Source organism: Vidua macroura, chromosome 24, assembly GCF_024509145.1.
Source record: "Vidua macroura isolate BioBank_ID:100142 chromosome 24, ASM2450914v1, whole genome shotgun sequence".
Lineage (NCBI taxonomy): Eukaryota > Metazoa > Chordata > Aves > Passeriformes > Viduidae > Vidua > Vidua macroura.
In genome coordinates this window covers 3,938,194-3,961,614 of record NC_071594.1, presented here as the reverse complement: position 1 = coordinate 3,961,614, position 23,421 = coordinate 3,938,194, and the positions used below count along the sequence as shown (strand labels likewise).

Below are 23,421 nucleotides of genomic sequence, written 5' to 3'. Positions count from 1 at the left end.
TTCTCAGTGCTGAAATGTCTGATTTCAATACCTGGAAATGTTTAAAAGGATAAAATCTAAGCCAGAGTGGGTTTTACTCAATGGCAGAACACACTGCACTGTCCCAGGATTGTGCTGGAATGTATTTTTCTCATATTTCAGTGGAGGTTTATTCCACATCCTTGATCAAAGATGCAAAGCAAGAATGTTAAACCACCCAAAAGCCACTGTAGCATCCAGTGCTTCAGCATCAAATTCCATTAAAAAATTACAAAAGGATAATGACAAGGGGTTTATTGGGCATTTTATTTTTATGAAAAATGAACACCTGGAGCAATATTATTATTTGGGTGAATTCCAGACCTTGTAAACATCCAGGACTCATTCTGGAATGAGCAGGGCCTGTGCATGATCCTTGACTTGCTGGCAGCAAACACTTTTATAAATAATGAGAGCTGAGCAATCCTTAGAGCTGATTTTTCTCCTACTTCTTGCGGCCAAGCTTTGGAGCCTTCTCCAGGCCTTGGATGTATTTCCGAGGTAGCTGATATTCTTCTGCAACACAACCAAGAGCTCACTTCAGGTAAGGAAGAGTTAAATAAGAATTAAAATCTCAGCTTTGCTGCAACCAGCCCAGTTCCAGAATCTTCTTACCGAGCAGCATCTTGGCCAGATGATGGATTTGGTTGCCTTGGATCTGGACCTGGACTCTGTCCTTTGTTCCTGGTGCTGGGCTGATGGTGGCACTGGCTTGGACCTTCTGTTGGAGAGTGTTGGCCACACACTGTGGGTCCAGACCATACAGCTCAAGGTTCTTGATAATTGTCACCTGTGGGGTTAATAGTGATTGGAAACATCACTGCTGAAGGGTTAAACAATGATTGAAAACATCATTGCTGAAGGGTTAACAATGATTGAAAACATCACTGCTGAGGGTTAAATAATGATTGGAAACATCACTACTGAAGGGTTAAACAATGATTGAAAACATCATTGCTGAAGGGTTAACAATGATTGAAAACATCACTGCTGAGGGTTAAATAATGATTGGAAACATCACTACTGAAGGGTTAATAATGATTGGAAACATCACAGCTAAAGGGTTAAATAATGATTGGAAATATCACTGCTAAAGGGTTAAATAATGATTGGAAACATCACTGCTAAAGGGTTAATAATGATTGGAAATATCACTGCTGAGGGGTTAAATAATGATTGAAAACATCACTGCTAAAGGGTTAATAATGATTGGAAACATCACTGCTGAGGGGTTAAATAATGATTGAAAATATCACTGCTGAAGGGTTAATAATGATTGAAAACATCACTGCTGAGGGGTTAAATAATGATTGGAAACATCACTGCTGAAGGGTTAATAATGATTGGAAACATCACTGCTGAGGGTTTAATAATGATTGGAAACATCACTGATGAGGGTTTAATAATGATTGCCAAAGCTGCCCTCAGGATCTGGGATCTCATCTGCTCAATCCCCTCATTTAATTGTCTTTTTTCACCTTCTTGTTAGATGATCTCTGTGCTATGCTGATGTCGATGGGTTCAATGTTTCCTTTCCTCACCACGGGTTCTTGTCCAGAAAATGTCACCTGGTGTAAGGGCTGCAGTCGTTCCAGGCACCTGGACAAAGCAATAATCTGTGTCATTCTGGGAAGGGATATTGAGAGCTAGCACCTGCTCAAAAGGTTGTCCTATTTAAGGTGTGAGATCTCATCTTGTTCCCATTTATCTCCAGGAAATTACAACTCAGGCAGCTCCCACCACGGGGTTTGAGTTGCAGGCAATAAATCTGTGCAGTTCTGGGAAAGGGATATTGAGAGAACTATCACCTGCTCAAGAGTTCATCCCATTTAAGGTGTGAGATCTCATCCTGTTCTGATTTATCCAACAGGCAGTCACACAGAATGGCATTCACCTTTACAAAGCTGCAAAACAAAAGCACACAGAAGGATCAAACCAGGTCACTTTTCCCCCTCTAATTTCATCCTCTCCTGTGGAAGTAGGGGAGGAAAACTTCCAATTGGACTCACTTTTTGTTTGTTTCATCAACCAACTCATTACTCTTCACGTAGTTAATGATGATGTTTCTCACCTCACTGCTTGAGAGGATGCTGCCTTTTCTGAAGACAAAGAGAGTATTTAACTCAAGTTTAAAATTTTAACTCAAGTTAAAGAACTTTTAACTCAAGTATTTGGGTGCTGGGTTCTGGCAGTAAGAGAGAAACAGCAACTACAGTTTTGTTGGTCTCTCTCTTAATTTTTTTTTTTTTTGTGCTTACCTGTGTCCAGATTCCTGAAAGAGTGGGATCATTTTTGTGGAGACCCCATAGAGTGGAATGATTTCAGGAGCATGGTACACTTGTTCTCTGTCTTCACTTTTGCTGTCTTGGCCAGCAGAGGCTGAAGAAAATCCTTCAGGCACTGCAAATGCTTTAATGCTGCCACAAGAATTGTTTGGTGTGAGTAGAAGGGATGGAAACAGAGCTGGAGGCAGCAGATTCCACTCCCTTCTTTCAGAGCCTCCCAACTCTTTTAAAGACTGTGATATTCTACGTACTCTGGGTGTTTCCAGTCCACATCCACGATGCTCTCCACACCTCTGCTCAGCTCCTTCACTTGTAAGATCCTCTGGTGCTGCATGCTTTGCAGGAATTTAGAGAACTGAAGGAAGCAACAATCAGAAATGTGGAGTCAAGCATTTTAAACACCTGCTCTTGTGTTTTAAACTTCCTCTCTTCTTCTGTTACTTATTAAAATTAATTTTTAAAAACCCACCCAAACCAGCAGAAAAATCTCACCTTCTTATAGCTTGATTTCTTTATGTCCAGTTGTTTTCCAGTAGGGCTACAAATGGATTTTTTAAAAAGTTCTTTAGTTATAAGTCACCCTTCATTTCTTCTTAAATCTTGCTACTTATGCTGGAAGTTTCTTAACAGCAGGAATACAAATCACACAGAGAAAGAATTACTCCAAAGAAGCTGATAAATAGAATGTGATGAGTGGAATTAGTGCTGATGTTCTTGTGGGCAGGCAAGCAGCCACTCAGGTGACTAAACCATGGTGAAACCAATGTCAGCCAAGTCAAGTTGGCTCCCAAGTGCAAATCCAGGTCTGGACAATCCTTACACCCAAGTATTTAATATAAGGATTGTATTTGATCAAAGTACTTGATGGCAGAAGAGAGCATAACCTTATTTAAGAACTGGATTTTATTTTTTACTCACAACCTTCTTCCTAAATATCCCACACAATCTCCACATTTTAAAGACCAAATCCCAGCATGCAAATCCCAATTCCATCTCCTTCCCACGTACCAGCAGGAGACCATGTGGCTGCCTAGAAATGTGCTGGTGAGCAGAGGGAGATCTGACTTCTTTACTTTGCATTTTAAGGCATGGAAAAAGCACTGATTAAACAATGCATCCATTTGCTCTGCGGGGAGAAAAAAGGACAGGTAGGCAGTGAGTTGTCTGTGGGCTTTAACAAACCAAAGGGGCATGGTTTGGTTTCACTGGGATCCAAAAATACCTTGTGGGGTCCTGCTGTCCTCAGCCTCCTGCTGGTCCTCTGTGCTGGCATCCTCAGCTGGCTCTGCAGCTCTGTTCTCATGGAGCTCCTCCTTCCCCAGCAGTTCTGCACAAGTGTCTCTGTCCCTCAGGCTCAAATCCCTGATGTCCACGGGCTGCTCTGGCTCAGGGGAGCAGCTGCTGCCAGGCTCCTTCCCCTGCAGCTCCTCCTCGTCTCCAGCACTCTCCGTTGCAGCAGAACCCGTTACCAAGGGAGCTAAGGTAGGAGGAGAAGATTTGTCACCATATTCCCTACAAAAGGAAGAGAAAGCAGAACACAGCTTTCCTTTTGCTGCTTTGAACCGTGAACAGATGTCACCCTGAATAACAGCACTGGCACCTGCATGGGTCTTTTTCTGCAATCTCTGAGCTGTAAAGTTTACTTTGAACTCCTCTTCCTCCATAAATTCTAAATAAAGGCCCTATCTAAGCTGTACCCAAATAATTCACTAAGTTGGTCTGACAGATTAATCCTGGTGGGGCACAGATTTGGATTTCAGTAAACACACAGGTCTGGATTTCAGTAAACACACTGTTGCACATTTTCCCCAAGGCCTGGCAGTTACCCACCAGAGGTGATCCAGGTGAGTGTGCAGCACAGCAAAGCCCTTCCCTTTCATTCCAGCAGCCAGCATCTCCTCCGTGGACATGGTGGCCACTCCAACTGCCACAGGAGCTCTGGGAAAAGAAGGGAATGTTGGAGCAGGACAACGCAAACACGCTGTGCTACTGCACACAGGCTGTGCTAATGTGTTAGACTGAATTTATTTTACAACATTCTTGTTCTTTACAAAGTGGGGGTTTTTTCAAGCTTCTACATATTTTCTGGTTATCCTTCTGGTATGTAAGGTTTTCCAAAGAATCCCGAGGATAAGTGCAGCCTGGATGAAGTGAAGGTTGTGCACTGACACATTCTTGCTTTTAATAAATTACAAGAAGCATATGCACTGCCAGAAGAGACCAGCAGAGAGAGAAAACCAATGGCTTCAGAACTCCCTCAGATTATCCACACAGACACAAAGACAATCGTGCAGAATACAATATTTTGTTAAAAACATTGGTCCAAATTGGTCCAAAAGAACCAATTTACAAAGCTTCCCACCTCAGCTCAAACATATCCTAACCCAAAAAATTAAGCTTTTTTTTCCTGCTGTATCTTCCACTGCTGAGGTTCCCAGTGCATCAAATGCACAACAACATTTCTGCTTTGATTTCCTCAAAACCCTTCACTTCATTTTTAGCTTCTGGACAGGCTGTGGATTGGAGAATCCTCTGTACCTGTTTCCCAGCAGGGTGACAGCACAGAGCGTGCCCCGTTGCACTTGAGGGAGGCCAGAAGGTGGCACCACAACTCCTGGCAGCATCAGGTCTGCGGGAAGAATGAAGCGCATCCCGTTCTCAATGAAACGCTCAGGCACCGCCTCCTCCGCCCCCCTCCCTCCCGTTACTCAGCAAAAACACGAGCTGAGCACACGCCAGGGAGAACAGGTTTCTCTATTTCTCCTCCTAAAACACCGCTTTTCCCCCGTGGAGTGCGGGATCCAATCCATCAGGCTGCTGGGCACATCCCAAAAAACTGCAGAGGAGTGAAGCTTGCTCAGCCCTGTCAGACCTGAGGGACTGTTTTTAATGAGCTCCCAGCAGGGCTCTTCACTAATGGCATGGAAAGGGAAAGGAATGAGGAGAAATTTCAGGAATTACCCATTTACCCTGCCCAAGGGAAGGTTATCCCAGCAGCTTTTACCCTAGAGAGAGAATTGACTCAAAGCTGCCACTGCTGCTCCATCCCTCCCAAATCTGCCACATCAAGCTGCAGCCAGCTGGGAATTCTCAGGGAATTCTCTCTCCTTGCTGTTTTGGTCAGAAACTACACCCCTGCTTCCTTCTGCTTCCCACACCTGGGATGACCAGCCTGGGATGTGAGCAAAGCAGAGCTTTCCATGCTGCAGGTGTGGCACGATGTCATCACCAAAGGATGGGAAGAGCAGCTGCTCTCCCTCACTGCAGCTCTCTGCAGTCTCCATGAGCTGTTCCATGGCTTGGTTTTGCAGGTATCTCACTCACATTTTTCCCAGCATCCCCGATTTAATGTGGAGGCTGAAGAAGCCAAGATTCTTCCCCCTCTTCATTGTCACAAGTATTTTTAACAAGTCTAGAATGAACTCTGCAGCTGCCACCAGAGCTCCACATGGCTGGGGACAGAAACCACATCAAGGCCTTAATGTGACCACATAAGTAGCATTAAATTATGTAAATTACCAGGGCAGACAGCAGGTGTTTGAATTTATGGGAGAGATATCCCAAAACATGCTGCTTTTAGGAACTGAATCTCCTCCAGTGCACTGGAGAGCCTGGTGCCTTTCCTCTCCCTTCTGAGGACTGGCTCTACCTCTCCCCCTGCCTTTGTGGCCATTGTCTCCTGGCCAGCTCCTTATCTTTGGATCCTGCACAGAGGTAGCCTGGTTGCCAGGGCGATGAATGACCCGCAGGCCTCTTTCATCAATGTCCTTCCCCATTAGCAAGTCTTTCTCCCCAGAAACTGGGTCATTACAAGTCAGCAGCCAGGCTCTTGCTCAGATGTCTATCACAGCTACACACTCGAGCACTTTATTTTCCCCAAAAACAATCAAAGCAGAGAGACCTGAGTTCCACCTTAGGTGCTGCATCATGGAAAAAGACATCCCTTCTTACGTGAGCACTTCTAGGTACAGACCAAGGCTGCCGCAGCTCAAATTTAATCTTTTTCTGCTTGAGCAGCTCAGCAATTTAAAGTTTATAATGGGCTGATTCTCCCGAGTCTGAACTGCATCCAAAGCAGGTTCCAGGAAACAGACTCCTTTCCTGCTAGTCTTGATCCATAATGAGGTGGTAGAGCCAGTAACCCAGGAATTCAGCTCCAACCCCACCTGCACAATCCACGCTTTGGCTGCCAGTGATTGAATTGTAGCTTCCAAAATGAATTTCCTTCTCATCCACAGGACGAGGGTGTTCACCTGGGCACTGACAGGAAGCAGGGTGGCAGCAAAGGAACTTTCAAAAGGGACAGACCAACGGCAAGGGCAGTTCTGTGTCCCAGTTCAGGGCTGCTCATCACCCTGAGAAGGGATTTCCCAATCTGAGCCTCCCACACGGAGCAGGTTACTGCATTTAAACAGCTTCACCTACTTTCCTTCTTTCACAAACTCTGTTTACAGCTAATTTATTTCCTTTCTAGGACACCACCACCACCAATTATTTTTGAGTACTCACTCCTTCTACTTGTTTCAGGTACATTTTTTGCCACTGTGAAGGAAAACACCTAAAAAGCCCTGAAGGCAACTTCTTTTTGCAGTGCAAAGGGACAAAGTTCTGGTGCTCTTACCTGCACCTCCTGCAAGTTTCTGTAGCACTGGGGGCCATGTTGCAAAGGCAGGGAGAAGGTCTGGGTAGACCCACAGAGTGTACACTGTCCCAAAAGAGAAGTAAATTTAAAAATGCATCATTAAGAACATTTCCAGATGCTGATTCTTTTCATCTTTAAGATTAAACTCTCATTGGATAATCAAGGAGATTAAACTTAATTAGATAATAAAACACTTAATTGGATAATAAAGAAATGTGACATCAAAACAATGCCACAATAATTAATTGGGAAGATAAGCAAAGAGGGAGGATTATTCCAATCCCTTCCTCCTACCTGTTGGATACAGAACTTTCTCAACTTCAAACAGTATTGGGTTCCTGTGGTTCATGTAAACAGTGATGGCCTCCCCTTTGTGAGAGTATATTTTGATGACATTGAGCTCTTCCTTGTTTGGAACCAACTCAGCCAGTTGTTCAGTGCTCAGGGTGGGAAAAGCTGCTGCCACATCACTCCGTAGCTTCCTCCTGCAATGACAAAATCCCAAATGTGTTACAAAGCTGTCTTAGGCCATCCCTCAAACTAATTCCTACATCTGCTGTTCTGTTTTGCCAGCTGTTCCTGAGATTCCCACCTTATCACAGGAGATAATTTGAAGCATTTGTGTATGGGTTTACAAATGATGTAAGAATATCACAAAGAGGCCAAATATACTTGCCCTGCTCCTATCTTCTTTAAACATCTGCTTTTAGCTTCTGTTTGCTGCCTGTGCCTGTTTTGTGCTGTGATTTCAACCTGGGAGTGCCACAAGCTCTGCCCAGCCTGTCACCCACAGCTGGAGCAGGGGACAGCCAGATTTCCCTGTCCCCCAGTTTTAATTGAAGTTTAAACCCCAGTGACCAGCACAGGGGGGTTTTGTGGTCATTCACAGCAGTGTCCAGTGAACCTGAACAATCAGGAGGTCAGCCCAGCACTGCTGCTCAGGAACATAAAGAATTAAAGAATTACAGATGGTTCGGGTTAAAAGAGACTTTAAATCCCATCCAGTGCCACCCCTGCCATGGCAGGGACACCTTCCACTGTCCCAGGTGGCTCCAGCCCCATCCAGCCTGGCCCTGGGCACTGCCAGGGATCCAGGGGCAGCCACAGCTGCTCTGGGCACCCTGTGCCAGGGCCTGCCCACCCTCACAGGGAATAATTTCTTCCTAATATCCAATATAAACTTACCCTCCTGCAGTTTAAAGCCCTCACCCCTAGTCCTGTCACTCCATATCCTTATCCAAAACCCCTCTTCAGCTCACTTACTGACACTGAACGCTGCTACAAATAAGCACAGAAGGCCTCACGCAGGCCTCGGCATAACATTTCAATTAAGCTTGGCTTAAATACGGCAGCACCTTCCAGCGAAACGCACACTCCGTGCTCAGGCCGGGAGTGTACCACAGGCAGGGGGTGAAAGCAGCTACTCCCGGGGGCATCGCTGCCCGCGACCGCGACCCCGGGGCCGAGCCCCGCGCGTCCCCCCGGGCCCGACGGGGGTCCCTGCGAGGTCCCGGCGCGGCACTCACCGGTCCGAGCCCTTGATGCTGGTGTTGGCCCTCACGCGGAACGCCCTGGCGAACATGGCGGGCCCGCGCCGTCCCCTCAGCCCGCGGCGGCCGCCATGGCGCCGTCCGCGCCCATAAACCGTCCGGCTGGAAACGGCGCCCGGCCGCGCCGAGCCTCCGCGACCCCCGCCCCGCCGCCCTCAGGGCTCCTGGTCCCCCTCGCCCGCCGTGGGGACCCCCCAGCTCCATGAAGGGCTCCGGTCCCCCTGCCCCGGTTCCTGGAAGGGGTCCCTGTCCCCCCAGTGCTGGCTCCCTGAGGGGTCCCGGTCTCCCTGCCCCGACTCCTTGAGGGGGTCTCGGTCTCCCCTGCCCCGACGCCTTGAGGGCGTCTCTGTCCCCCTTGCCTGCGTTGGAGACCCCCACCCCAGATCCTTGAGGGGGTCCTGGTCCCCCCTCCCCAGCTCCTTGAGGGGGTCTCGATGTCCCCTTCCCCGACTCCTTGAGGGGGTCTCTGTCCCCCTTGCCTGCATTGGAGACCCCCGCCCCAGCTCCTTGAGGGGATGTCCATCTTCCTGCCCCAGCTCCTTGAGGGGATCTCCATCTCCCTGCCCCAGCTCGTTGAGAGGGTCCCGGTCCCCCAAACGCCGGGTTCCTGAGGGGGTCTTGGTCTCCCCTCCAGGCTCTGGGGTCCCCCCACGGTGCCCCCCGGGCTCCTCCACACGAGGGGTTCTCAGAAATGTGGGGTTTCTTTTGTGCTTAAACTCAGCTGTTTTCTGGTTAACGTGCCCTGGCAGCTGGGCATTCTTGCTGTGATTTATACATTTGCTTGAGTGTTCCTGACGGATTTCTAGCTGGAGATTGAAAGTAGGAGTATTACAGGAGTATTGTAATAATTGCAGCCTTCCCAGGATCACAGTTATGGAGATTGAAAAATTCCTCCAGGATCATCATGTCCAATCTGTGCCCGATCCCCACCCTGAGCACTCAGTGCCACCTCCAGGGATGGGCACTCCAAACCCCCCTGGGCAGTCCCTTCCAGCCCTTTCCATGAGGAAATTCCTGCTGGTGTCCACCCTGAGCCTCCCCAGCACAGCCTGAGGCCGTTCCCTCTCCTCCTGTCCCTGTTCCCTGGGATAAAATCCCAAATCCCCCCGGCTGTCCCCTCCTGGCAGGGAGTTGTGCAGAGCCTGAAGATCCCAGACACCACTTGATTTTTACTTTTTTTTTTTAATTAATTTATCGGCAGTTTGTGGAAATAAATAGACCTCCTACATCTCATTAGAGAGCTCTCATGTTCCAAAACGCCACCGATGCCTCCAGCTCTGTAACTCCCTCTGTTCCAGATGAAATCCATGGCTGCTCGTGGGGAGCCGAACGTTGTCCTGACTTTTTACTCCAAATCAATTCCTGCGGAGCGGCTGGCAGGGTGGGGCAGCCTGTGCTGTCCCAGAGCCCCCCTCATGCAGCACTCAGCGTTTTGCCTCCATCCACCTCTCCGCAACCACGTTAATACTGAGCGCTCCTTCCCACAGCTCGGTGTGAGGAGCCTCCTTTCCTCCATGCCGAGCACTCGGCAGTGTGCGGGGGCCCCGCGGGGCGGGTTCGGCTGAGGGGAGAAGCGAAGCGACCGTTGGAGCTCCGCAGCCCCGGGTGCGGGGGTCTCGTAGGGTGGGTTTGGCTGAGGGGAGAAGTGGGGCGAGCGCTGGAGCTCCGAACCCCCTGATGAGGGGATCCCGCGGGGCGGGTTCGGCTGAGGGGAGAATCGAGGGAGCGCTGGGGCTCCGCACCCACTGATGAGGGGATCCCGCGGGGCGGGTTCGGCTGAGGGGAGAATCGAGGGAGCGCTGGGGCTCCGCACCCACTGATGAGGGGATCCCGCGGGGCGGGTTTGGCTGAGGGGAGAATCGAGGGAGCGCTGGAGCTCCGCACCCCCTGATGAGGGGATCCCGCGGGGCGGGTTCGGCTGAGGGGAGAAGCGAGGCGAGCCCTCGAGCTCCGCAGCGATCCCGCCCCGGCGGCCTCCTCTCCCGCAGGCCGAGCAGTCCGCGGTGTGCGGGGATCCCGTAGGCCGGGTTCGGCTGAGGGGAGAAGCGGGGCGAGCGCTGGAGCTCCGCACCCCCTGATGAGGGGATCCCGCGGGGCGAGCGCTGGAGCTTCGCACCCACTGATGAGGGGATCCCGCGGGGCGGGTTTGGCTGAGGGGAGAATCGAGGGAGCGCTGGAGCTCCGCACCCACTGATGAGGGGATCCCGTAGGGCGGGTTCGGCTGAGGGGAGAAGCGAGGCGAGCGCCGGAGCTCCGCAGCTCGGGGCGCGATCCCGCCCCGGCGGCGCTGCGCAGGCGCGGGCGGGCGGCGGGCGGGGGCCGTTCCCGGGGCAACGGCCGGGCCGGGCCGGGGCCGAGCGGCCGCGCTGGGCAGCGGCACCCGCCGGGAATGGGGCCCGCGCCGGGGCCCCCCCGACACGATGCTGCTCGGCAGGAAGCCGGACGGGCCTCTCGCAGCGGGTGAGGACGAGGTGGCGGCCGGGGATCTCGCGTGGCTGGGGGGAAAAAGGGGGATGCGGTTGGGGTCGGCGGCCGCCGAGCCCCCCGCGTGGTCCCAGCCGTCCGTCGGGTCTGTCGCGATAGGCGTCGCGATTTTAAGTTCTTGAGCAGCCGACAGCGAGAGACACCGCCTTTCTTTTTTTTTTTTTTTTTCCCCACGCTTTTGCAGCTGTGATTCCCACATCTCATTTTTAAGGGGTAACCTGCTTTAAGGGATAGTCCTATCAAGTGTTTAAGTGTTTGCTCGTTGTCTGCTCGTTTGGGATTATTCTGATAAAGGGGAAGCGGGGAGAATGGTGGTTAATGATTCTTAGGGATGTATTTTTTTGCAGTGCAGAAGTTGATTAACGAAAAAGAACCTCTAAATTAAAAGTATCTCGAATTAAGATTTCCCAGAAGCATCGCACTCCTGCGGTTTGAAAATTCAGTTAAACTCCAAAGATCATTTAATGAATGAAGGAGAATCAATGATTTTACAGACTAAAATGTGCATTTAGGCTTTTGGCTCTGTCTCTATCAGTGTGAGTTGTTGTGAATAACTGGTTTGTGTGTGGGACCATTCCAGCCAGGATTGGAGATGGATTATACGACTCCTATATGAGGATAGATGAGTGTAGATACCCAGAGCCTACAAATGAAGAACGGAGCCCTTCGGGACTTCCTTCCCTTTCAAGACCTCATGTGAGTATTTTAAAGTCATCTGTGTCTTCACGTTGTGTTGTGTGGGAGTGACAATTGTGCGGGGGTCTGATACCTCCCTACAGAGAATAGATTTTAAAAGTGGGATTTTGCAGCTTTGTAGTGGCTTCTTAACGTTATTGTTTGTTCTGAGCACGAAAATGATGTGCTGCGTTCAGTGCAGAACTTGCTGGCAGCCTCAGGAATCCCATCTTACTGCCCTCAGCTCGTGTTTTAATTTAAAAAAAAATACTTTACAAAGGGTTGAAGCGTTCTGCCATGTCACCTTGTACTCTGATAAGTCAATCCACACATGCTTTGCTCTGCCTCCTCCTGCACGTTTCCATTTTCGTTTCCCTCATGAAAATTCTGACGGGTAAGTACGTAGGAGCAGCAGAAGGAGCAGTGTGAGTCTGTGTGGCTGCCAAACACCTCACAAAAGTATCTTTCTGCTCTGAAAACCTGGGCATTATCTGTCACTTCTTTCGCTACCAAAATAGTCCTTGTGACCTGAAGGTGTTGCCGGGCTCTTTCATCAGGGCTCTGTTCCCTCAAGAGATGTGGAGTTGGGAGATTTTTTTCCCTTTAATTGGTTCAGTAGTGCTCATGTTCAGCTGTCCTTTTGTACCCTGATCCGTCCTTTAGACAGGTTTTAAATGTGTTCTGGCTCTTGTTGAGTTCTGACAGAAGGGAAGGAGCTTAAGCTTTAAAAAACCACTTCTCACTTTCTAAAAAGTGAAAATAGACATTGCCCTAAGACACATTTGAAAATCATCACCTTGTGGGATTTTGTTGTAACAAATTTGGTCTGTGCAAACTCAGAGACAAGAGTCTGTTTTTTTTTTTTTTCCCTTTTTGGAAATGTTGAGGGGGAACAGAAGGAATTTGGAGTTTTGTTGAGCAGTAGGGTTTGAAGAGTAGTAGGTTGGGGTTTTTTGTTTGCAGGGATATGGAAACATTTCAGCTGCAGTGTTTTAAGCTGTAGTGTGACTTCATCTGTTCATAGCTGAATACAAGTCAGTAGAGTGGAACTATCCAGTGAAATACAAATATAAACCCATGAATATTTTGTTTGACTTGTCTGTATCTGTGGTTTTTTTTGCTTGAAGCCTGTTAACTTCTTAGGGCAAGATTAAGGATTTATAGCATGCCCAGTTTGATGCGTGGTGATGTGTCAATAAAATCCAACCTCAGTGGTATCAGGCAAGCAGGAGCTGAGGCTGAAAATGGTGGTGCTGAGTTTTAATGGGAAAATGCCTGGAGTTTTAGTTTTCTTGCAAGATGTTTTATTGTTATGTAATGCTACGTGAGAATTGAGGCGTCTTGGTGACTGCAGCTGCCCGTTCCTTCATCTGAGCCTGCAAAAGAACACAGAGTCTGCTTTGAGAACACATGGACTGAATTCAGTCTGTTTAATTCAGTGTTCAGAGCATCTCTGCAAAGCAGTTTGTATAGGAATTGCAGTAACTGTTTCCTTGTCAATGAAAATGAAGTTTTGTCAGGGAGAGTTTTCAACAGGGTGCCACTGGTGTTGTCAGCCTCATTTCTTGCCTGCGCTTCAGCAATAAAACCAAAAACCTGTGGAGGCTGGGATTTGTAAAATAAAGCTGTTGAAAGAAAGCTGGTGTTACCCAGGAGTCATCTGAGTGCAGCTCTTCTGAGTTCAAGTGAAGATGGAGCTATATTTGTGTCTCACCATCATGTGGCAACTGATTTTGGGAGTCCTCTAAGAATGAAAATTGAGACCTTACTACCGTTGAGTCAGGTTTGAAATCCAAAGCCATAATTCCTTCATTAAGAAATCATTCCAGGATAAATGGAATCATGAATTGCTGGTTTATTTAGGGATTCAGAGGTACAAAATGTTTGCTATGAACAGCAGCACAAGCAGAGCTGCTACTGCTCTTGGGTAGAGAATGTTTTAACAAGCGTGACCCTAGTTCTGTGTTTATATCTTCTGTTTATTTGTAAACTTTCTGTTTGGGTCTGCTGGACTGAAGAGTCTTTGAGCCAGCTCTGAAAAAATGTCATTCTTATCTCAGAGGTTCAGCCAGGCTCCAAGAAAAAGGCGTTTATTCCGAGTTACCAGGGCTGGGCTCTGTTGTTTTCATTTCAGACTCTGGCTAGGCGTGTCCCTCCCAGTACACTGCATTTTGGGGTTGATAGGAGGAGTAGAGCTTGGTAGGATCTCTCCATGTTGATAAGAACTGGCTTCTGCAGGGAAATGCCCATTTCTTGGGGCTTGTGAGCAAGAACTGACATTGCAGGGCAGCACCAACAAACAGAGTCTTTTATAAGCTGTGTGTAGTTGGCTTTGGGGAGAACATTCACTTCCCTTATTTGCTGACCCTGCTGAGATGTTGGACTGGATGTAACTAAAAAGGAATTTGGTTTTATTGCCCTGGGGTGGCAGGTTTATTTATATTTTTTTTTTTGTTTGATTCCTGTGTAGTTATTTTGGTTTTCAGGGATTTGGTTTGGCATGTGTCTGAGATTTTTATTTTTAGATTAAAGGACAAAATGGAAAACAGATGTTGCTGCTTCAGTCAGGGTTTCTTCAGTTCTGCCTGGGATGGGACAACACCTCTGTGCTGCCTCTCAGCAAGGAGTGCCAGCAAGCAGGAAAAGGAAAAAGTGCTGTGCTGGTGGGGAACTGACCTCCGGGGTGTTCAGCATTTACTAAATAGTAAAAATGACAAGCCTGGAAAATTTCACAGTGTTTTTCTCACCTTGTATGGGTTTGTTTCAGATGTAAATATTTTAGCACATGGTGGTAAGAGGGAGTGCTTGCAGACTGCTCTCAGCTGAGTTGGAGTGGGAGTTGTTCCTGGTTATTGAAGTCTGTGTTAAGAGAGTTGTGCAGCTCTCTCTCCCCTCTGTGACAGTGCCAGGACCCAAGAGAACGGCTGGAGCTGTGTCAGGGAGGTTTAGCTTGGATAAAAGTTCTTCCTCCAGAGGGTGGGGGGCACAGAACAGGCTGCCCAGGGTAAGGGCACGGCCCCAAGGCTGCCAGAGCTCCAGAACAACGCCCTCAGGGACTGGGAGGGATTTTGGGGTGTCCTGTGCAGGGCCAGGAGTTGGACTTGATGATTTTTGTGGGTCCCTTTCAGCTCAGGATATTCTAGAATTCCACCATGATTTCAAGGAGAGGTGTGGATATGATGATGTTTTCCCCTTGAAATTAAAGCCCCACAATGAATTTTTTCTAGAGGATGGTTTACCTTGCTCTGCCCTGTCCTCCTTCTGCTCCTTGTGCAGCTGCCTCACACCAGCCATATGTCACCTGCTGGTGTTGCTTTGTCTTCCTTTGGCAGCCTGGCTGTGCAATCTTCCTGCCACTTCTGTGCATATCCACGTTCCAATCCGTGCTCCAGACAGGTGCAAGTTGCATCTGTTGATGGTTGTGCTGCTGCACCCACGTTTGAAGCTAAACATAGCTGTTCCCTGGCCCTTCACAGACTGGAGATAGGTATTTTGTGGTTGTTTGAGTCTTTGGCTGTCTAGGGTTTCCCTTTCTGGATTTAAAATCACATGTGCTGTTTCAGGGAGTTGCTTTCTCTTTGTGTACCCTTCTATAACCATGCTTGTAACTTAATTTAGCCCGGCATTTTATATTTGTTCCTAATAAATGCCAAACTCATCCGTGTTACCCATTTTCTGTTGGTAGTGATTTTATTTTTAACCTGTGTTTTAAAAGATAAACTAAACTTCTTTTTCCCTTGTAGGTTTCTATCAACAAACTTATAATGAAGGATCACCCTCTGGCTGGGAATCAGGTCAAAGTGGAGCAGTTATTTGAGGACTCTGGCAACAGAAGGAGCAGCACTCTTCAGTCTGCAGGCCTTACTCCAGAAAGATCTCTCCCTTCCCTGACAAAAGAGAAAACCCTAGAGAGCCTGGGTGCTAGAGGCAGTGGAAGCTCCTTGAAATCACATAAAGCCGTCTCCCAAGCTCCAGAGGAAGCTGTCAAACAGTTCAAACATCTGCTATCAGCTTATGAGCAGCAGGAGATCTTCAGTTTCTCTGAGATTTACTTTGTGGGGCCATCTGCCAAAAAGAGGCAGGGGGTGGTCGGCGGCCCCAACAACAGCGGCTACGACGACGACCAAGGCAGCTACATCCACGTGCCCCACGACCACCTGGCTTACAGGTATGAGGTGCTCAAAATCATCGGCAAGGGCAGTTTCGGACAAGTTGCTAAAGTCTATGATCACAAACTCCACCAGCACCTGGCCTTAAAGATGGTTCGCAATGAGAAGAGGTTCCATCGCCAAGCTGCCGAGGAGATCAGGATCCTGGAGCACCTGAAGAAGCAGGATAAAACAGGCAGCATGAATGTGATCCACATGCTGGAAAGCTTCACCTTTCGGAACCACATCTGCATGACCTTTGAACTCTTGAGTATGAACCTGTATGAGCTGATTAAAAGGAATAAGTTCCAGGGCTTCAGCCTCCAGCTGGTTCGGAAGTTCGCTCACTCCATCCTGCAGTGTTTGGATGCCCTTTATAGAAACAAAATCATCCACTGTGACTTGAAGCCAGAAAATATCCTCCTAAAACAGCAAGGGAGGAGTGGAATCAAGGTTATAGATTTTGGGTCCAGCTGTTTTGAGCACCAAAGAGTCTACACCTACATCCAGTCCCGGTTTTATCGGGCCCCAGAGGTGATCCTGGGCAGCCGCTATGGGATGCCCATAGACATGTGGAGTTTTGGCTGTATTCTGGTGGAGCTTTTGACTGGCTACCCTCTTTTTCCTGGAGAGGACGAGGCAGACCAGCTGGCCTGTATCATGGAACTTCTTGGAATGCCACCTCAGAAGCTTTTGGATCAATCCAAGCGAGCCAAGAACTTCATCAACTCCAAGGGTCACCCCCGTTACTGCACGGTGATGACGCAGCCGGACGGGAAGGTGACCCTGAGCGGGAGCCGCTCGCGCCGGGGCAAGGTCCGGGGTGCCCCAGGGAACAAGGACTGGGTGACAGCTCTGAAGGGCTGTGATGACCCCTTGTTCACTGGTTTCCTGAAGGACTGCCTCAGCTGGGATCCTTCCACACGCATGATTCCCAGCCAGGCGCTGCGGCACCCCTGGATCTGCAAACGGGTGCCCAAAGCAGCCGGCTTGGAGAAAAGCTCCGGCAGGCGGATTTCGAGCTATTCAGGTTCCTTCCAAGGAATTGCTAACAAGTTGCCTCCTGTGGCTGCAGTCCCCAGCAAGCTGAGGGCCAGTCTGACCACTGAGCCCAGTGGCAACATCCCTCTGTGTACTGTGCTCCCCAAACTGGTCAGCTAGTGGGGAGTGGTGGGTTCCCAGGATACACCCTGTGTGTGTTAACTGTCTGTTCATGCTGTGGGAGGAAATTAAATGCAGGGGGTTTTGATGGATTTACTTTTTGTTAGGGGCTCGGCCTGGAATATTGGAAGATCAGTCAGAAATGTGCACATTAAAGGGCTGATTTTATCCAGTTGCTTCACTCACACCTGGTGCATATTCCACTGCTGAGGGTTCAGCTCAGCTGGGGAGTACAGAGACAGTTTGGCTGATGTGCTGTTTAAAAATGCTCATTTAGAAATCAAACCATTTATCATGGTTCAACAGGTTCTTTTGCTTAAGGCAGGAAAGGAACTTGATTTAAACTCTGTGTTTTCACTTATCTCCAGCTGAACTATTTCTGTTCCAGGGGAAAGTTTTTAAATCTCTTGTCAAAAGCACAAATGCATTAATGTAATGCATTAGGAACTTACTTGCAAATTGCTTAAGTTTGAAGAATTTTATTTCTCTGCATTGCTTTTCCCTTATCTATCCTGGGATTTTAAAAACTGTGATGGGATGTAGACACCAAAGGAATTTGTTATAGGAAAAGAAAATACTGAGATGATAAAATTTCAAAGCAGCATAGAAATGCCATGAAACACAGGATATATCTAAATAAAACTACTAATTTCTGTAACACTTGCTATTTCCCCCTAAAAATCTATGGAAAGCTTGTAGGGGAACTTGGGATCAGGCCTGGTCCATCACAAGTGTGAGCCAGTTTGTTCAGGTAATGATTGAATTATCTGTTTCTTTGGAGCTCAGATTTCCATCATCAGTTCTGCCAGGTGTGTGTCTTTGTTTTTCCCGTGTTTCTAAAACAAAAATGTTGAACTTCAAGAGCTGGTTTATATCCATGTTTGAGATTCTGGTAATTGCAAAAAATTATCTCTTTGTGTAGAGTGAATTCCATTGAACTACGTGAAGCTCTTTTAATAAAAATGCAAACATGCCACCCCTGTCAGACAAGTAGAACTTTTTCAGGCCCAGGGTTGTGACTGGAAAATGAGGGAGGGGGGAGACACACATTAATAATTGGGAGTGTGCTCTGAAATCTCAACAAAATCTCTGGAAACATAACCAGGAAGGACTGATAAGGTGCAAGAACTGGCGGATCCAAATGGAAATATTTTATGGGAAGAGCTGCTTTGTTTCTAATTGCCTTCCTTCAGGCCTTTGGGTGCCTACATTTTCTCATTTTTGAACTCCTTGAGCTTGTATTTCCTCTTCCTTTATCTTCCCAGAACATGCCAGGGTGGTGTGACCTGTCACAACCACAGCACAGCTCGTTGGGGTTGTTCCTTCTTGCAGCCTCATGGCCCGAGTCCATCTCCAAAACCATCTGATCCCTTGCCAGGTGCCTGAACAGGACTTTAAATGCAATTTAGAGCTTTTATGAACAGAAGGTTTTAAATGTTAGGACTTTTCTCTGCAGCAGGTTTTGAATGCTAAAGGAAGGAGACTCTCAGTATGCAAACAAAGGAGTCAGTGGGGTGATTTTAAAGATAAGGTGAGCAAATGTTCAGTAGGAGACCCTTCCCCTGAGGAGATGGGGCTGCTCTGGGTCATTACAGCACTGGGTGGAGGCCTGCAGAAAACCTCAAAAAAGACTCAGCCAAAGCTCCAAAGGACTTCAAACTGAGGTTCCCAGGAGCTGAAATGGAGGTTGTCATGTGTGGAGCTTTTCTGAGTTGTTTTTTTCACAAGTGTCAATTCAATGAGCTTAGTAATGATATTAAAATAACAGTCTGGCCCTTATCCGTGCAGCAAGCAGCATGGATGGGCTGCCCATGGGTCACTTACAACAACACATGGCTGGCAGTTTTTATTTTGCTAGGCTGAGTGAAGTTGTATTTAAATGAAGAACCAGGGAAGTGGATTCTGGAGGGAAGTGGCAGAAGATACCACTGATTTTAGTAGAATCTCTAATAGATCTGGCACGTTCTCAGAAATCTCCTTCCTTTTCTGCCCTTTGCATTTCTTTCTAACAAAACACACCAGGTGAGAGAGGAGACAGGAACCTTTCAGGAGCAGTAGCTTGGTAGGAAAGATGCATAGAAAAGGATTTTGTAGAGAAGACATGATGGTGCTGGAGCCTGGCAGAAGGAGCAGTGGTGGTGTGCTGGGAGCTCACAAACAGGGCTCAGGAACACACAGCAGGGTCCTGGTCCAAAACCAGTTTGTCTATAAAAAGTGTAGAATAATATTGATAATTCTGTGACTTGTGGGAAGAAATGACTGTGAGGGAACTCCCCCTGTGGCAACCTTTGGTGCACACTGAGTAATTTTGCTTAAGGCTGGGGCTGTGAAGCTGCAGATAAAGCAATTAACTGGCAAAACCAAGGCTTTTCATCTAGAAAATGTGTTCAGCGTGCCCTGACTGCCCTGACTGCACAAGGTGTTTGTTTAAGACTTGCTTTTACTTACTTGGTACTGCCATATTTGAAAATCAAATAAGTAGTTAAGTGAATTGCTAATTTGGGTGAGAAGGAAAAGCAGCCTCAGCAGATACTTGCTGGGCTGGAAATTTCTTCCTAACCCAGGAAGCACAGCTGAGAATATTGGGGTTTTGTTTCCAGTCACATCCCCAATTTCTTCATAAAACATTTGCTTTTGGTGAATTGTTGGATGCAGAATTCCCAAACTGGGAGAGCCCTCCAGGTGAGCCAATAAATTTCCTCTGAGGAATCATCCCTGCGAACCCTGGAGTGGTTGAGTTCCCTGTGAATTGGAGCAGGAGTTGTCCAAGCCCCACGTGGGGGACCCTGGGCTGTGTCACTGTCATTTATCAGGGGCGGTCACGGTCTCGCTGGCTGTGCTCGCCAGATATGGCCAAACCTCAAAGTCACACTTGTTTTTGGGAAAGCCAAACCCTGGTGAGCTCTGAAATCACCAGAAACCATCACATCATCAGCTGTGCTACTGCTGAGAATGTTGGAAGTAGCCTAAAATTAACAATGTCTGAATAGATAAAGTGCAGTTTTTATTTTTGAGGCAGCTTTGCTTTGTTGAGCTGCCAGCATTGGCACCCCAGTCGTGTTCTCCTCAGAAGTCACCACAGAACACATGCAAATCACTTGTGTTTACAGCAAATCATGTCTGCATTTCTGAAAGTCACCCACACTTGTTTTAAAATGCTCCTTAGAGTGTTTTACTGCCCTGTGAGAGGTGCAAATAACAACTGTTCACTGGCTGCAGTTCCAGCTCTTTGGCTCAGCAATATTTTTGTATAAATCAACGACAGTGCATGAGCAGCACATCTGAAAGACCCAAACCTAAATCTAGAGATTTTCTGGGTACCACAGACACTCCTCACTGGTGTTTTTTATCCTCCCAGCCTGCTGGAATGGCAGTCCTGGCTGACCAGTGACCCAAGAATTCACAGCAGATCAATGGGACAGATTTAATACAACGTTTGTGGAAGAGTGAGTGATTGCTTACAAACTTTTTTACCTCTAAGGGTTTTTCTGCAGTTGAAAACTCTTTAAGCAGTTGCAGAACTTCTTTGCAATGATGATCATCTTCAGAACTACCTCTCAAACAAACACAGGGTCCTTTCTAAAGGGCTGCAGGCTGCAGCTCTCCTGGGTTTTTTACTTGTTTAATACCAAAAGCTGTCCTGGCTGTGAAACGTATATATGATGATCTCAGCAATGTCTTGCTAATCCCAGGCACACAAGCAAACGGCTGATGCTGCACCCAGAGATCTCTGCTGAAATGATACAAATCCCCTGCCGGCCAAAGTTTAATTCCCTTGTGGAAGTGGAGAGCCGAAATAATATGGAAAGATCTGTGGGACTTGTGTGCAGCACCAGCTGAGACTGAAAACAAACCGTGCTCAGAGACTTTAATGAAAAATCCTGGGGCTTCTGCACGTGCCGAGTGCTCCGAGCTGTGGGTGCCTGGCAGCTTTGGCTGTTGGGCAGTGTGATTTTGTATTTGGTGCTTCACAGAATCCTGGAATCGTGAGGCTGGAAAAGCCCTCCAGGATCATCAGTTCCAGCCTGTGCCTGATGCCCACCTCGTCACCCAGACCAAGGTCCAGTCACTGGACACCTCCAGGGATGGCCACTCCAAACCCCCCTGGGCAGCCCCTTCCAGCCCTTTCCATGAGGAAATTCCTGCTGGTGTCCACCCTGAGCCTCCCCAGCACAGCCCGAGGCCGTTCCCTCTCCTCCTGTCCCTGTTCCCTGGGATAAAATCCCAAATCCCCCCCGGCTGTCCCCTCTTGGCAGGGAGTTGTGCAGAGCCTGAAAATCACAGGCACCACTTGATTTTTATTTTTTTAAATTAATTTAACAGCAGTTTGTGGAAATAAATAGACCTCCTACATCTCATTAGAGAGCTCTCATGTTCCAAAACGCCACCGATGTCTCCAGCTCTGTAACTCCCTCTGCACCAGGACAGATCTGTGGCTCCAGAACATTTTCCTGGATTTTTTTATTCCAAATGAGAGGGGCTGGCAGGGTGGGGCAGCCTGTGCTGTCCCAGAGCCCCCACATGCAGCACTCAGGGTTTTTCCAGCCTCCATCTGCCTCGCTGCAGCCACGTTCCTGTTCAGGGGTTCTTACACATTGCAGATGTTCCAGCTAAATGTGAGCGCGCTCAGAATCTGCAGGTTTGCCTTTTTATTACAAATATTGTGATGAGGTGTGATAGGGTGGGGAATGTGGAAAACATTGGAGGTGCATGTGGATGTAACTGTGGAGGAACATTCTGGAAATCAATCAGTCTCAAACTATGTACCTAAATGTAATGAGCAGATTTATTGAAGTTGTACTTTGGGTCATTTTTTAAAAGAAAATAAATGCATCATTTTCTTTAGCAATCGAGTGTGCAAAGTCCTTAAAGTCCTTGATTAAAAAATAGTAATTATTTCCAGATGGTGGAACTTACCTTGTGCTGGCAGACACCACCTCCTGTGGCATCTGCCTGGAGAGGAGAGAAAATTGTCACTGTGTGAGCGGGAGGTTTCTGTGTCTGTGCTAAACGTGATGAAGCTCTGCTCTGACAAATGTTCCCCTCGTTAACAGTGCTGTAATTAGAACACACCAGAGTTTTGCCATGACATTCTTCAGTTGTCACTTTCTTATTCAGCCCACTAGAGAGCTTTTTAAAGCCCAGAATCCTGCTTATCCCCAGGCTGAAAGGAGAAATCCAGTAATAGCCACTTAGGGAAGATTTGCTTTTATTAGAAACCTATAAATGGGTAACTTACTGTACACAAGTGGATATTGGGATGGTTTGAAGATGAAATCATGCTCCAATAAAAAGTCTCCAGCTACAACCTGGGTGATTAAACCACGTATGTTACACACACAGAGTGTGCAGACAACACAGTGAATTTTTGCCTAGTTTTAATGTGGGTGAACAACAAATACCTGATTGTTAAAAAGTTTGCAAGCTGAAAACAGTAAAAATATATATATATGTAGAGATTTAGATGTCTTTGTGGTATATGTATATGAATGTGTAGCTCTGTGTTCAGCCTGGCTTGAGTCCATGGGACACTCTCTGAGTGACATTTTCTCAAGCACAGCACCTCAGATTAAAAAAATAAATTTATCTGCCCTGCTGTAATGTTTGTTAATGTAACATGATAAGGGATTGTCTCCCAAATTCTGCTGTCTGAGCTGCACCAGGAGCTGTGAGGGGAAATCATGTTTGGTGCCAGTGAAGGGCTGGGGAATCCAACACCAAAGCTGAGCCTGTGTCTTTCTGCCTGGCAAAATCATGCTGAGGGATGTTGGTAAAAACCTGAATCTGCACGAGGATTCACAGAATTCACAGAACCACCAGGCTGGGAGAGACCTGAAAGATCATCGAGTCCAGCCCAGCCCCAACACCTCAGCTGAACCCTGGCACCCAGTGCCACATCCAGGCTTTGTTAAACACACCCAGGGCTGGTGACTGCACCACCTCCCTGGGCAGCCATTCCAGAACTTTATCACCTTTCTGTAAAAAACTTTTCCCCAACATCCAACCTAAATTTCCCTCGAGGCTGTGTGCTCTGGTTCTGTCAGCTCCTGCAGACAGAGCCCAAGCCCAGCTGAGCACAGGCACCTTCCAGGAGCTGTGGAGAGAGCTGAGCTCACCCCTGAGTCTCCTTTTCTCCAGGCTGAGCACCCCCAGCTCCCTCAGTGGTTCCTCACAGGGTTTGTGTTCCAAACCCCTCATGATGGGGAGCCTGGAGTTTGTTAATCCTGTGGTGTATTCCAATTATTATTATTATTAATTATTGTAGTGACAGGACAGGAGGGAAGAGCTTCAAACTGGAAGGGAGAAGGGTTAGATTGGATATTAGAAAAAAAATTCTTCACTGAGGGTGGGGAGGCCCTGGCCCAGCTGTGGCTGCCCCTGGATCCCTGGACGTGCCCAAGGCCAGGCTGGTGGAGCTTGGAGCCACCTGGGCTAGTGGAAGGTGTCCCTGCCCATGG

At 47.8% G+C, this 23,421-nt stretch overlaps 2 protein-coding genes across 4 annotated transcripts; one reads left to right on the top strand and one right to left on the bottom strand.

Moving 5' to 3' along the window:
- Positions 1–368: 368 nt before the first annotated feature.
- EIF2D (eukaryotic translation initiation factor 2D) lies at positions 369–9,800 on the bottom strand. Of its 3 annotated transcripts, none has more exons than XM_053998214.1 (15): positions 9,723–9,800; positions 7,240–7,430; positions 6,925–7,008; positions 4,842–4,932; positions 4,134–4,241; positions 3,526–3,815; positions 3,312–3,429; positions 2,796–2,841; positions 2,555–2,658; positions 2,277–2,435; positions 2,028–2,117; positions 1,827–1,922; positions 1,497–1,617; positions 634–808; positions 369–534 (listed from the first exon to the last, which is right to left on the bottom strand). In XM_053998214.1, coding segments are annotated over exons 1-15 (1,746 nt in total). In that variant the 5' UTR covers positions 9,725–9,800; the 3' UTR covers positions 369–463. The 3 variants fall into 3 exon arrangements, with proteins under 3 accessions (XP_053854189.1, XP_053854188.1, XP_053854190.1); XM_053998213.1 differs by lacking the exon at positions 9,723–9,800 and adding an exon at positions 8,472–8,582; XM_053998215.1 differs by lacking the exon at positions 9,723–9,800 and adding an exon at positions 8,209–8,226.
- A 1,038-nt stretch (positions 9,801–10,838) lies between these two features.
- DYRK3 (dual specificity tyrosine phosphorylation regulated kinase 3) lies at positions 10,839–17,959 on the top strand. Its single transcript, XM_053998216.1, has 3 exons — positions 10,839–10,955; positions 11,560–11,675; positions 15,398–17,959. Exons 1-3 carry the CDS (start codon positions 10,916–10,918, stop codon positions 16,961–16,963), a joined length of 1,722 nt encoding a protein of 573 aa, XP_053854191.1. The 5' UTR covers positions 10,839–10,915; the 3' UTR covers positions 16,964–17,959.
- Positions 17,960–23,421: the final 5,462 nt, after the last annotated feature.

Bases quoted from the DNA above. Each gene is read 5' to 3' on its own strand.
- DYRK3 (XM_053998216.1), top strand. From the start codon at position 10,916: ATGCTGCTCGGCAGGAAGCCGGACGGGCCTCTCGCAGCGG. The intron at 10,956-11,559 runs GTGAGGACGAGG...GGACCATTCCAG, and splicing joins GGACGGGCCTCTCGCAGCGG to CCAGGATTGGAGATGGATTA. The intron at 11,676-15,397 runs GTGAGTATTTTA...TTTCCCTTGTAG, and splicing joins CTTCCCTTTCAAGACCTCAT to GTTTCTATCAACAAACTTAT.
- EIF2D (XM_053998213.1), bottom strand. From the start codon at position 8,527: ATGTTCGCCAGGGCGTTCCGCGTGAGGGCCAACACCAGCATCAAGGGC. The intron at 2,436-2,554 runs GTACGTAGAATA...TTCTTGTGGCAG, and splicing joins GTGGACTGGAAACACCCAGA to CATTAAAGCATTTGCAGTGC. The intron at 2,118-2,276 runs GTAAGCACAAAA...CTTTGTCTTCAG, and splicing joins TTTCAGGAATCTGGACACAG to AAAAGGCAGCATCCTCTCAA.